At 43.0% G+C, this 14,874-nt stretch overlaps 1 protein-coding gene and 2 long non-coding RNA genes across 3 annotated transcripts; all 3 read right to left on the reverse strand.

Annotated features, from left to right (window-relative positions):
• Positions 1-1,053: 1,053 nt before the first annotated feature.
• On the reverse strand, positions 1,054-3,218 carry LOC124706970 (type III polyketide synthase B-like). The gene is made up of 3 exons (XM_047238634.1): positions 2,474-3,218; positions 2,155-2,352; positions 1,054-2,063 (listed from the first exon to the last, which is right to left on the reverse strand). Exons 1-3 carry the CDS (start codon positions 2,571-2,573, stop codon positions 1,054-1,056), a joined length of 1,308 nt encoding a protein of 435 aa, XP_047094590.1. The 5' UTR covers positions 2,574-3,218.
• Positions 3,219-3,226: 8 nt separating this feature from the next.
• LOC124706971 lies at positions 3,227-7,742 on the reverse strand. Its single transcript, XR_007004637.1, has 4 exons — positions 7,090-7,742; positions 5,803-6,037; positions 4,577-4,641; positions 3,227-3,496 (listed from the first exon to the last, which is right to left on the reverse strand). It is a non-coding gene; the product is annotated as an uncharacterized LOC124706971 (long non-coding RNA).
• Positions 7,743-13,520: 5,778 nt separating this feature from the next.
• Positions 13,521-14,209, reverse strand: LOC124706454. Its single transcript, XR_007004420.1, has 3 exons — positions 14,120-14,209; positions 13,835-14,034; positions 13,521-13,750 (listed from the first exon to the last, which is right to left on the reverse strand). It is a non-coding gene; the product is annotated as an uncharacterized LOC124706454 (long non-coding RNA).
• Between the last annotated feature and the right edge of the window lie 665 nt (positions 14,210-14,874).

The raw sequence follows: 14,874 nt of genomic DNA on the forward strand, positions 1-14,874 counted from the left end.
TGACGCCACTTGAAACTAGAAGAAAGAGAAATTCGGGGCTAGCGCAGATTTCGAAAACATTTTCTCTCAGTTGCAACTTCACTTACAGCTATGCAACAAACGGTTTGTTCCGACCCACTTGCAACTAGGACAATGAGAAAATCAGGGTTAGCATGAATTTTAGAGCATTTCTCTCTAGTTGCAACTCCACTTATAATTGGGCAACAAAGATCGACCTCATTTGCAATTAGAATAAAAATAGAAATTCGGGGTTAGTATGGAATCCAGAGCATTTCTCTCTCATCTCTCAGTTGCAATTTCACTTGCACCTGAGAAACAATTGTCGGTTACGACCCCACTTGCAACTTGCAACTAGGCAGGTCAGTTTTCTTCTCCGGCGAGATGTGAGGACCACGAGCACCCCCATTCGGTTCAACCTCGCCACCACCGAAGGCGCTTGTCCTTCGATGTTGCTCTGCTCCCACGTCCCCGCGACACATAACAATATGGAACCGTTTTTTCACTTACCCGTGGCATTGGTGGTAATATCTATTTTGGTGGGGGGTAAATTCATCCAAAAAATGACGAACCAAGGAAACACGATCGTCCATTTATTATTAGTTACAGATATTGCACATGTTTTGTAAAGATTTGGTGATTATTGTCAGATCCACCCATGGATGGAAAAACATTTGTGAGAAGGTTCGAGATCGTGAGGAATCTCTTCTTTGCCTAGTGCAGGGGCTGGAGGCTGATGATGACCGCTTCAAGGACGAGCAAATGCAACTGGAATTGTTAGACTAAGAAAAATATAGGGAGATGGCCTTCAAATCGTGTTTAAGGGCTTAAATGTAGGCGGATCGCTATAATGCTATTTAGCATCCAAATTGGTCAGTTAATTGCAATTGATCTACTGTTTGTTTATATATCTGACTAAAACCAAAGGATACATTTGATCACCTTTTCTCGGAAATTCAAAGAAAGTAAGAAAGAATCCCACAAAGCGCAAAGCATCAGTGAGCTTATAGTGTGCGCGCGGAAGTAAGCAACATCAATCTTGTCCCGCTAGCTAGTTCAGTTGGCAGCGCGCGCTTGGAGGTTCCTTGCCAAGATCCCCTCGAAGGTGATCCCCGGCCCGAACGCCAGGATGAGGCCCCATTCGCACTCCTCCTCCCTCCTCCGACTGCTCTCCTCCACCATGTTCTCCAGCACGTACACGATGGTGTTGCTGCTCGCGTTCCCGAAGTCCCGGAGCGCGCTCCGGCTCGCGCGCAGCTTCCCGCCATCCAGCCCCAGCCGCCCCTCCATCTTGGTCAGGATCGCCGGGCCCCCGGGGTGCACCGCCCAGAACATGTCATCGTAGCTCAGCGGCTGGTCGTGGTGGTCGCCCTCCCGCTCCTTCATCAGCTTCTGGCAGAAGCTCTCCACGTGCGCCTCGATGATGTGCGGCAGCTCGCGGCCCAGCTGGAACTTGATGCCCTCCTCCGTCAGCCGCCCGTCGATGGTCTTCTCGGTGTCGGGCAGGAACCGCTGCAGCGCGGAGTGGAGCTCGAACAGCGGGCGCTCACGGGGAGCCGGGTCGGTGCCGACGATGGCCGCCCCCGCGCCGTCCCCGAAGAGCGCCACCCCGACCAGGTCGTAGGGCCGGTCTGGGCTGGGCGGGCGGAACCCCGCGATGGTGGTCTCGGACGTCGCCAGCAGGACGCGCGCACCCGGCCCGGAGCTCTCGGCGAGGCCCTTGGCGACGCGGAGCCCCGCCACGCCACCGGAGCAGCCGGTGAAGGCCAGCATGACGCGTCGGACGTCCGGGCTGAGCCCGAGCGCGCGCGCCAGGTGCAGGTCGCCGCCCGGGAACCGCGCCTCGCTGGAGGAGACGTAGACGAGGTGGGTGATCGCGGACAGGTCGCCGCCCCACGCCTCGATGCACGCCAGCGACGCCTCCGTGGCCATCTGCGTCACCGCCTTGTTGGAGATGTCCATGCGCTGCTTCATCGTCGGCGACCCCTCCTGCGCCAGCTCCGGGCAGCTCTTCAGGATCTCGTCCGACATCACCACGTACCGCGTCTTCACAGTCGTCGTCTTGCCTGCAGAAATGCATATGCATATATATGTCGATGATCAATCATCAACAAGAGAACAAAACCGTGCGTCGAATGCATGTGAATTAGTTCGTACATAGCCTGTTGAGCTTCTCTCTGATCACGGGGTCGTCGCAGTGGGTGTTCCTCATGAAGCCGTCGACGAAGTAGTCCTGCATGACGAGCTGCTGCGGGAAGGCGTGGCCCAGGGCCAGGATCGTCGCCTTGCCGGGGTTGGGAGCCAGGCACGGGTACGTAGCCTGCTTCGTCGTGTCGACATCCGTGCTCACCATGTCTGTGTCGTGTGAGGAGGATTGATGTCAGATGGAATTCTAGTGTCCGAGGGTTAATCAGTTGCTAGATTTGAAGACTATATATAGCTTCTTCTTTCAATTTCCTTTGTGTTAATTACTTACGTGTCAACCCGTGTAGTTCAAAGGCACCAAGCGCATGGAAAAGGAAGGCTGGTGACCAGCAGATGACTTGTAGGTTTACTGGTAAATCCCCTGCATACATTGCATGCACCTTAATTAATTCCAAGGTAAAAATGTATTTGAGCTGGCGCCCGAGGAAATGGATTCTTCTCGTTTGGTGTTGCTACAGCATCTCACTACACCATATCTCCAGCTGAAACCGCATAACAGCCAAACCACGAAAATCCAGCTGATATGTGTTTCTTTTTGGACACATCTAGGGAGCAAACGGTGGCTGGTTAGTCTGAACCAGCCATCGCCCCGATTAGGAAAGTTACCCCCAATTAGAAACAACACGGACCAACCCAAAACAAAACACACGCGTTTTCCCGTCCGGGTTTCCTCCTGGCTAGCGCTGTCCCAGGCTGATCTCACGAGCCAAAACCCGCACACCAACCACGTGACACCCCTCTCCCTCTTCTCTCTTTTCCATCTTCCTCTGCAAGACACCATCTTTCCTTCCTCTCCATTGATATCTCCATAGGAACCTGCAACTTTTATCTACAGCTCAGGTGTCAGATGTGAAGACAATTATTGGACCCAAACACGAGGATGCAAAATAACCACACATTTGTTTGTGGCAGAAAACTTAGTAGCAATATAGCAAAGCAACTTAATAGTCATTTGCATTAAATCAATGTTTTTGTGGGAAACAAAACTTGTAGAAGATGACATAAAACCTGCCCAAAACCTGCAGACAACATCGTTGTATCATAGATACAACTTCACATATACCAGGTTTGTCAATTTGAATGTACATACCAGCTGGAAACTCAACATCTACATCTAATACCTCCGTTCGGTATTAATCGACGCCGGCACAATAAGATACATATGTACACATAGGCAAGCTCCGCGTCGATTAAATGCGATAGGATGGAGTACTTAGCATCTATGCACAAACATGGTTCCACTTGCAAGTACTTCCACAAACTGATGCTTCATTTTTTTTCAATGGCCACTGATCTGCAAGGAAATAAAAAGTTAAGAAAGCATATAGTACCAAAAAAATTGATGTGACTAATCTGCAAGTAAATACAAGTTCCAAATAGAATATCAAAACTATGATCAGTTTTCATGAAACCTCAATACTATATCTATTGGAAAGCAACTTAGTTTTAAAAGTGGCAAGTGTAGCATGGGGAAGCAGCTTAACTATGTTGTCAGAAAATAATTATCTATGTGAGGCAATGATTTCAGAACCAAAGATGATCAACATTATGTGTAACCTACTTAGTGGATGTATGAGGCAACAAAGTATTATAGTAATCGACAACTTAGCAAAAAAGTATAATTTGCGAGACAACATTATGTATAATCATCGGATATTATTTGTAAGCCAGTAAGCCACTTAGAACGTGTATGAGACAACAAAGTAATGTATATATAAGCAACTTAGAACATGTGTGAGGCAACAAAGTATTTATAAACAACTTAGGAACACATGTGAAAGCAACAAAGTATTGTAATCAGAAGCAATGTAGGAGTTATGATTCTCTAGTCAGACAAGAACAACAACACCTAAGCCCATGATGTGTAATAAACAACATATCTCAAGGTGGCTGATCAACTTAAACGGATAAGCAACTTAATGTCTGGATATTTGACTAGTGAAATAAATCAATAAATACCACTCCATCGATGTGCAAAAAACAACTTAAACATGAGTTGCCTCTGAAATATCTTTAGTTGTTGGGATTCTTGCTTGAGTTGTTTCAGTCACAGTCTATAATGAAAAAGATACTTCAAAAATATTAAGAAAGTAAACTAAAAAAACTTAGACTAAGATCTCTAATCAACTTAATTAAATGGCGCAAGTAACTTAACTATGTTTGCGGGACAACTTAATTCAGAAATCAAAGTCCATTAAAAAAATCTAGGGAAGAACAACCTAAGATGTCTAATCAAACTTAATTAAGTGGTAGATGCAACTTAACTATATTGGCAAAGCAACTCCCACATTCATTGATGCAGCAACTTAGTGAAAGGAGACTACAACTTAATCAAAATAGGTAAGCACCTTGAACATGATAGGGAAATACTTACTTCAGTCCCTTGTTCAGAAGACCAAAGACACATAAAAGTTAAAGAAAATCTTGGTTTTGTCGCCCCTATACATGTCAGCAATTTCAGGATCAGTTGACACAACTTAGGCATTACCAAGAAGGAAACTTAACATAAATGTTTCAGCAACTTAAAAATTACCAAGAAAGCAATTGGTTAGCAGTTTTTCTGAAATCTTTGAACATGAAGAGTAGAAGTGACAAAACTACGGTGGGATCAATAATAGTAGACAATTTTAATGTCAGTTTCACAAGAAAAAGATAAGCTAACAAATGGCATCTAGTAACCTAATATGCAGACATGAGATTCCATTTTGATGTGCTTCAAAATCGATGCTTCATTTTTTTCGCTACTTGCCAAAACAATATGAAAAAAACTAGTCAAGTTCAATAGTTAAAATTGCTGAAATTCAGTAGTTAAGCTGCTCAAGTTCAGCAGTAAAAGTTGTTTTCTCAATAAATCCCTAGATGAGCATGTATGATTAGTTACCTCTTTACACGACTAAGTTCTATTTGCATATACCCTTAGTTGCATGTACCAGTATTTCCATAAGTTGGATGTGCATGTATGACTAATTGCCTTTTCCCACCCTTAAGTTGCATTTACATGTACCAATAAATTCCACATTTTTATGTGCATGTATGATTAGTTGCCTTTTCCAACCCCTAAGTTGTATTTGCATGTAGCTAATTACTCTTCGGACAAAAGCAAACTTAATCCAAACATGATTACGTATAAATCCCACCAAATAGTTTGAAATGGGCATCAGACTCAAGCAACTCACTTGATCAGCAACTTAACGGTAACCATCACGCAACTTACCAACAACTAGTAGACAGCTCGACATCAAAGATAGGAAAATTTCTAAGGAACCTGTAGGCATGTTGTAGTGCATCCATTTTCACACAAAACAACTACAATTTCTCACACGATCAGCAACTTAACAGTAACTATGGAGCAACTTGTAGCCAACTTGACATTGAAAGTAGGCAACCTAGTCCCAATATGTCCAGTTTATCTCAATATCACACTATATGCATGTCAAACCTAATATGTCCAGTTTACCTAAAAAGCAACTTAGCATCGATGTTACAACAACTTCACCAGAAAGGAACTTAGCATCAATGTTTAGTCAACTTAAACATCACTAGAAAGCAACTTAACAAAGTAGCAATCAGTAAGTTAGTTAAAATGAATAAGCAACTTACATTGGGCGTCAGAGGCACCGTGATCGGCTCAAGCTATGCGTCGTGCTCACTGCCACCGGCTCGAGCTAGGCGCCATGTCCTCCTCCACCACTGTGAGCGAGATGATACCGGTTGCACTATGTGGGATCCACCGCTTCTAGGTACAGGATGCCGCGCTTGATCTGGTAAAAGCAGATGCTCCACCAGGGACCATCTCCTCCAGGTCCGGCTGCCGTTCTTGAGCCACCAGTGTCAACTAAACCATGGTGAAGCAGCAACAACATAGTCTTAGGATGATGGAATCCAAGCCAAATTCAACACATTACTACCGCTATCAACAAAAGTAGATAAATAGCGACAACCAGATCAACAACTTAACAAAAAAATAGTAGACATCTTAAGAAATAGCACACATCTTGACACTAAAGTTGGGCATTATTAGAAGGATATACTATCAGGTTCGATTGTATTCATTTTCGCACAAAAAAAACTATGATACCTCACCAGATAATCAACTTAACAGTTTTTAGCGGGCAACTTAATAAAAATATATAATAAAACTTGACATTAAAGTTAGGAAACTAAAGAGGTATTGCTATGTTACAGTTCATGTATTTTCACGTGACACCCCGGCACAATCTACAACAACTCAATGATACAGGATAGGCAACTTAGATAGACTCAGAGAGTCATAGGAACACCACCCAAGATCTTAAAAAGTAGACGCACATGACACTCTTGCAGCAACTTAGTAGGTAGGTATCTGCAACTTAGTGGACTGGAAGCTTCAACTAGATATTTTCGGAAAAGAATAGGGGATGTATACAGCTGCAACTTAACAAGATTCATGGACCCTTTAAATCCACCCACAGGAATTTAATTTAGGAAAATTAAGAAAAACAGTGTCTACATCTGAATGTTTAGTTGGATTCTCCAGATCCTTCTGAACCCAGTCGTAGGAACATCAATATTTGGGAAAAAAATCAGCAGTCCTGATAGACTAGTGATAGACTAGTTGTAACTGAACAAATGAATTCAGCGTGCACCAAAGTTGCCAAACATGCCAATAGGTTACATCACATATGAATGACTGACATGCTTACAATGTCTAATGATATATCATGAGATATGAACTAGTCAATCAATGCCAATGGCCAGTTATTCTGCTTTCGCCAATGATCTCTCTACCCATGAAGCCAACTAGTCAATCAAATTTTATTCAACTACGTTTTAGCCAACCAAAGAGCCAGGTCACTATAGAACTAGTTCTACGGATACAACCAGGAAGAAATGAGCGAGTAATCTCACCGCGATGCGAGAATCTCCGTTCCTTCGGCGAGGAACATCATCACGTGGCTGGTCAAGTTGAACGGCCCCGTGAGCCACCATCTGAGCGGCAAGACTGCCCCTGCCCTAGCCCGCCATGGCCTCGACAACGCGCTCGAACGCTTGGGAGTTCACCGCCCGCCCGTTCCCGCCGCCGTCGCCGAAATCCTTCAGGTTGTAGGAATCCAGGCGCAGGGCGGAACCAGGCGCGACGGCGACGGCGGCAACGAGAGGAGGCTGGGGATCCCGCCCTAGGCCCCGACGAACATGGAGGCGCTGGGCCACAGGAATACCAGCGCGAATCCGGCGACTCACACGACGACGAGCAGGGTCTTGTTGCCGCGAGGAAGCGGCCGCGGTCCTCAGCTAGCCGTGAGGTGGAGCCTCCAGCCGCCCGATGTCTCCACCATCGTGCGACGGTCCACAGGGGCAGAATCGAGATCTCCCGATCTAGGTCACGACATGGCGCAGCGGTGGTCACTAGGTGGTGCTGGAGGCGGCGAGCTGGGATTTCTACGCCCTCATGCGTGCACCCCTCTAGCCGCTGGCCCATGTCCCGCGACGCCTGGCTCGTCGCCGACGAGATTGACATAGGAGAAGGTTGGAAAGGTGGGGGAATGGAGAAAGCAGCACACGGGAATGGGGAGGGAGATGAGCAACCAGGCCACGGGATTAGGTGGGACCCAGGTGTAAACTGTCGGGGACGACCAGGCCACGGGATGGGTCAATCGCGTCGATCGGAAGCGAACAGACGGCCACAAATCGATGGCTCGGGACGACAAACTGGCCACCGAGCACTTATTAGCACTTGGGTTCTTTTTCTCCCCAAACTACCCTAAACAGATCCCGCATTTCTGAAAAGCCTAAAATAACCCCGAGGAAAATTGTATATCTACGGGCTCCGCCCTTTTCGGTGTGGTTTTGCGGTCTACCACATCGTCATTTTGGCCACATCTCCTTGACCTAGAATGCACTAATTGGAAGTTGGATTGACAAACAAGTCAATCTTATAAGTTACAAAAATGTGGACATATTTGGTATATCGCTTTTTTGCTCATTTACAATTTTGGAAAGGAGGTCGTCCATATTATGGTCATCCAAAGAGATGAATTTGGACAATCCTTACAATCTTGTGTCGTGCCAACTTGGATAGGGGAATTGCCATGGCAAGGTAGAGTGGTAGACTGTGGTGGCCAATAAGAAGGTCTTGGCAAGAGATCCTTCTTGGCGGCCGAGGTTTTTTTCCATCCACCATGGCAGCTTGGCTGCAATTTTGTCGATGACGAGTTGAAGGTTGACCTTTCGATGGCGGCGGAAATTTAGAGGCACCCCAAGATATTTTCCAGGGAAAGAGGCCACCTTAACTAGGAAGACCGAAAAAAACAATTTTGAAAAAAGTAAATGTAAAAACGGTCGAGATTAAGAAAAAAATGTTTGAATAAAGGAAAAAAAATAGAAATTAAAATGAAGAAAAGGAAAAGGAAGAAAGGAAGAAAGGAGAACAATACTTATTTCACATTTTTTAGGAGCAGCCAACAATAAGGCGCAGCACTGCTCCCTCCCTGTTGAAGCAGGTAATAGGGGCACCCATCCTCGCAAAGCCAAAACCAATTATTCCCCATGATATCCTAATTTTTTTATTACCCATGTTTTTGACATCGGACTTGTTTCAGACTAACGCCGTCTGAAAAGACCCCATAGGGTTAGGATAGCGTCGCGTCTTCGCCTCATGCTAGTGTGTGTAGTCTTTACTAGCTGGTCTAAATACCTATTTTATAGTTTTATTAATTTTTAGATTTTTTCAACCATGGATAATTATCAATAGATGAGTGGAATTCTTCAAGAAAAAAAAGAGAAAGAAAAAAAAGATTCACTAACTGGTGAGGCCTTTTTTGGAAAGAACTACGTGGCCTAATTTCATATTTGGCACTGGGCCTCCAGTTTATCAGGTACAGACCTGGTGTGGACCATAGACCCTCACGGTTGTTGGATGCTGCCGCCAACTGAACTCGGGACGGCCCGAGCCACCAGTTCTGGTGGCGCGCGTAGCAAGCGCCCCCACGCCCAGATCGCAGCCGATCTGGTGGAGACCAGGGACGGAGCTGCCTTTAGTGCCAGCTGACCCCAATGATTTTTGGTGAATGCTTCACTAAATAGTACAAATTAGACATATTTTAGATAAGATGACACCAATAAATTAGAGCAAATATAGGGCTGACTCCAGTGATATTTTTTTCTAGCTTCATCCCTGGTGGAGACTGATCCAGCATTTAGCTCGTCGAGTGGGACGCTCAACATTGGCGGTCACCGGCCGTGTTAACACTGTCCCTCCAACTACTGTCCTCATCTCAACCAAGCTGTGTGTTCCTGTATCAGAAACAGAGAGTCCGCGTACGTGGATGGTAGCCGAGTGAACGATGGGTCGATGATAGAACGGGTCACCGGCCGAGGTGGGTATCCTCTTAATTTGTTTGGTCGCATATTACAGACCACACGATGGTGTCACCAGAATCATCACAGGCCGTCACATTCGTCCACGTACACCAGACAAATCTTGTCATGGAATCGACCGCCACATTAATCACTAACCCATGTATACAATGAGTCAATGACATGTGCAAATAAAGGCGTGGAGAGTGACGGCTTGCTCTCTTCACGCCACAATTAGGGTAGTTTTCTTTTTTCTCCCGAGCTTTCTAGAATCATTTGTGACCACCACCATGTGTTCTTTTATTAAAACTAAACAAAATCTGGTATCAGGACATTATCACTTGGATGTACAAAGAACATGTTTTTAACTAGCGATGCCATAACGCCAGAGAAGCTTGACCACATTACAGTAGAACGACCGGTGACAAACCTCACGCCAATATTATGGAAGTGGCTATTCCATGTGTTTTACGTAGTTAAATGTTGTAATTTCCATTTAATTTTTTGGCAGGACATCATTAGTGTGAATGGATGAATTGTAGTAATACTAGTACATATGACTGAAATGCTGCACGGCTATGTTGCATTTTAGAAAGAAAAAATATGAAAAAGTACCATAGATCAAACGGTCAATGTTGCATGATGAATCGTGTGAGCTAAAAGGTCAGATTCCATGTGTCAATTATTTATAATAATATCTTACATAATTGTGTTTAATAATAAAATTGACTATGTGTTCGAATTAGTTATTGATAAGGGTATCAACAATGTGGACAATGGCACACCAAATAATATTATCTCTTAAAAACAACTATAGTTGAGTTCTCTGAGATTTTAAATTTGACATATTGGGAAGGTTGTAATGGCATTGGTCATGAACTAGCGTGTCTAGCCAAATTTAGTAGGTCTAGCAATGTTTGGCTACCACCATTCCCTGATATTGTCCTAGAACTTTGTAACCGAGATTATACATGGTCCGTTAGTTAATGAATGAATTCTCCCCTCTTGAAAAACTATATTAGCAGGGGCATCCCTCACTCATCATTGGGCTCACAAAAAATCAAGAAGTTGATCTTGATGTATCTCACTATTTTTTCTCAGCACTCACCGCTTAGTTATTATAGCCTAGTAGTATATTTCGACAAGTGATTATTATCATTTTCATTAAAATCATAGTTTCCCAAAAATTATTCTTAGTCATAAAATTGAACAACGTTGTTATCACAAGAATTTATCTTCTTTGATTCAACTGAGATCCATAGAAGTTTGCAGGATTGAAATCCTTATGGTTTTCTATATGTTGGTTGTATGATATGTAGGCTTCAATCCCACATACTTGTCCAGTTGAAATAAAATCCTATATCTAGTCTAACCTCTTGGAAAGACTACTTTTTTCATGTTGCCCAATCAAACATGCTTCATAATCATGTAGGAATTAAGTGGGCACGAAATTGTGATCCTATATTTTCCTATATCCTATTTGCACAATAATATTACAATAAAGGATGCCCTTAAAAGTATATTTTGATTGCTTCCCATATTGAGCTTTCTAGAGATTCTTTTATATAAGTGAACTAGATTACTTTCGTATATCTTAAATATCTCGATAGATTTTCAAATACAAGCATATGATTTAGGTATAGCTGACACACCCTGGAATCTACTGGACACAGGGGGCTAGCAAGGTGGAAGGGTGGGAAGAATTAGGCTCGTGTATTAGTTAAATCCGAGTAAAAACACTTTGACCATGAGGCCGAGCCCAGGTAATTACTCGTAGTGTTAGGGCATATACAATGGGGTTACATCAGCCTTCACTTAGAGATGCTACCGTTGGATTTTGCTTAGTTGGAGAAGAGAATTGAGAGAAAAAGGTTATCTTCGTTGTATCTATTACATTGTATCAATCATCACAGGCCGTCACATTCTTCCACGTACACCTGACAAATCTTGTCATGGAATCGACCGCCACAAGCCTTTTAATCACTAACCCATGTACAAGGACATGTGTGCAAATAAAGGCGTGGAGAGTGACATCTTGCTCGCTTCACGCCACGATTAGGGTGGGTTTTTTTTCTCCCGAGATTTCTAGAATCATTTGTGACCACCACCATGTGTTCTTTCATTCAAACTAAAATAAAGTCTGTTATCAGGACGTTATCGCTGGGATGTACGCTACAAAGAACAAGTTTTTAACTAGTGATGCCATAACGCGAGATAAGCTTCACCACATTACAGTAGAACGACTGTGGACACACCTCACGCCAATATTATGGAAGTGGCTATTCCATGTGTTTTATGTAGTTAAATGTTGTAATTTCATTTAATTTTTGGGCAGGACATGATTAGTGTGAATGGATGAATCGTAGTAATACTATAGTAGACATGACTGAAAGATGTTGCACGGCTACGATCGCATTTTAGACAACAAATATGAAAAATAACGTTTGTGTAGATCGAATGGCCAAGGGTTGCATGATGAATCATGCGAAACGACATATCAGATTCCATGGGTCAATTATTTATAATACACTAGATAATTCCCCGCGCGTTGCTGCGGAAACCGGGCAAACAATTTAGAGAATTGTAAAAAAAAAATGTACATTTTCTTCAAAGAAGAGCATTCAGCACATGACCAAAAATATGGTCCAACATGCATTTTTTGTGTTCACATCTCACACATGAAACTACAGTACGCGGAGCGGCTGCTTTGTGGCATATTAGGTGTGGCTTACACGGTTACACCGGGGAAGAAAGTTGTTTTGGTGTAGACTACAAATGTGTCTTGCATAAAGCATATGCTAAAGCATGAATACACACAGTCTAGTTGTTCACATGTGAATGAAATTAAAAAATTGAGGAAATGCCTTCACCGGCCGATCAAAGAAAAGAATATCCAAGCCACCTATTAGCATCCAAAGAATTGAAGAAGCATCTTGCAGCTATTCCAGGATAGCCATTTCAGAAATAGTAGGTGCCAGTGTATGTGCATATCATTTCACAGTTTTGTATATGAAGAAATCAATTGTCCGAAGGATAATGAGGAATTATTTAGAAACTTCTAAGCCGTACATCACTCCAATTACATCATTTAAATTCCCTGGATGTGTGTACGTGTGTATTAGATCTTACACATCCATTTGCAATCTTATTCTACACAAAACAAAAACATTTGGAATTGTGTTATCTCCGTATAAACCATTTCATGTTTCCTTGTGTAAACAGCAGGCAAAACGAATGAGTGCATACTCCATCAGCAAATATTCAGTCAGACTAAATTTATGACCTAAAATTTATTGGCTTGCTTGTTTACATGCCCACTTTTTAGAGAAGAATAGAACGTAGATAATCTATATGCAAAAAAGAAGAGTACATATTTGAAACAATATTTGATACATGTGGTGATTATATTAAGATTCTTACATCAAGCACCGAGGAATGCACATGGATTAGTGCTACTCAATAATTAAATTTCATGTTTGTGTCATGTCCGTGAGGGTTAAAAGAAGTACCCTACTGAGATAGGACGTACAGCAAAACCAATCCTGGATGAACTATAGCTAATTGGTTTAAAATGTGGAAATAAGGAAGGCACATAAAAATAAGAGGAGAGTTGGTTGATAAAACATGCTTGAAGGCCTTTTAGTATAGACCTGCCATACGCTGAGATTTTTGCCAGTACAGACCATGTAAAAGAAATAGGACTCATTTGATAAGAGTGTATTGTAGTAACCTCAAGAAATAGCCTTGTGCCAAACTCAGCCATTTCAACTCCAATAATCAGAAATTGAATTATGTGCTCAAACAGTTATCTGGATCCCTTCAGGAATACCTGTAGTACTTGTGTAAATATTAAACACTACTCGCCTTAGCATTCAGCCATTGAGCCTCACAACCAAAATCGGTCAAGTAAAATTAAACTGAAATTATTGATTGTGCCTGAAAGTTCAACAATAGAGGAGCTGCTGGGTTTCCTCTCCAAAGAATATCATAACCGCTGATTATAAAACAGCATTGCTTATATATAGTAGTACTCAGCAATACAATAAGGAAATCACATTAACTCCATTGTTCTTTAATCACATTAACTCCATTTTCCACTCCTCGTCACATCTAAGGAAATAAACAACCAAGACATGAAAGAACACAGCCATATGAAGATTTCTTGATCAAAATCAGATGACGCTGGAGTCACATACAAAGAAGTGGGTCCGAGCTTCAAGGAGAAAACGAATCAGATTATATCAAAAAGAAGACCTGAGCACCACCCTGTGTACCAAATGAATTCTCGGACGCTCACCTGAGGCCCCATGTGTAGATTGGCGACCATGTCGATGGATTATATAAGGCGTGGGAGAGGAGGATTAACTCCATTTTCCACTTCTCATCAGATGTAAGCAGGAAATAAACAACACGGACATGCAAGAACACAACCATATGCAGATTTCTTGATGAAAATCAGATGACGCTGGAGTCCACATAGCAAGACACTGATCCGAGCTTCAAGGAGAAACCGAATCAGATTATAGCAAAAAGAATACTGAGCACCAGCCTACATACACCAGATGAATCCTCGGACGCTCACCTGGCCCCCCTGTGTCGATCGGCGACCATGTCTTTGGATTATATAAGGCATGGGAGAGGAGGATTTTGATAGTGGGGAGGGGAAACGATGGTTCCTAGAGGAGTAAAACTCATCGGTTCAGAACGAATTAAATATACCACCCTTTAGTGAGGGAATAGTGATGGGCAGCCAAAGAGTTATTGCTGAGCGCCTAATACAATCGCTAGGGACTGCGGAGCATTTCCGTGATGCAGCTAGAAGGTGAAGCGATCGGGTCTGAAAGAAGTAATCAATGCGAACAGGCAGCTGGTTGCATGCATGGGATGACGTGGAGGTGAGATTCTAAAATGGTGGGCCTGCTGAGGTGGCATAGCTGCATGTTTAGAGAAATAGGTTAGTGGGGATGAACTACTTAGTTATATAGGATTAGTGTTTTGTTTAATGAAAAGTTGATTGAGTATGTATTCGAATTAGTTATTGATAAGTGTATCAACAACGTGAAAAATGTCACACCAAATAATATTATCCCTTGGAAACAACTATAATTCGGTTCTCTAAGATTTTAAATTTGACATTTTAGGAAGGTTAAATTGTGTTAGCTAGATGTAGTTATTAATATAAATTCATCTCTTTTGATTATTTTTGGTTAATGCGAACACACCAGAATCATCACAGACCGCCACATTCTTCCCCGTACACTCGCGGCCGAGGTGGGGTCCCCTGTTTGTTTGGTTGCATATTACAGACCACACGATGGTGTCACCAGAATCATCACA

This window comes from Lolium rigidum, chromosome 4 (genome assembly GCF_022539505.1).
Source record: "Lolium rigidum isolate FL_2022 chromosome 4, APGP_CSIRO_Lrig_0.1, whole genome shotgun sequence".
Classification (NCBI taxonomy): Eukaryota; Viridiplantae; Streptophyta; class Magnoliopsida; order Poales; family Poaceae; genus Lolium; species Lolium rigidum.

Coding starts and splice junctions, on each gene's coding strand:
- LOC124706970 (XM_047238634.1), bottom strand. CDS start 2,573: ATGTATGCAGGGGATTTACCAGTAAACCTACAAGTCATCTGCTGGTCA. Junction 2,353..2,473: donor TGAACTACACGGGTTGACAC/GTAAGTAATTAA, acceptor CACACGACACAG/ACATGGTGAGCACGGATGTC. Junction 2,064..2,154: donor AGAGAAGCTCAACAGGCTAT/GTACGAACTAAT, acceptor GCATTTCTGCAG/GCAAGACGACGACTGTGAAG.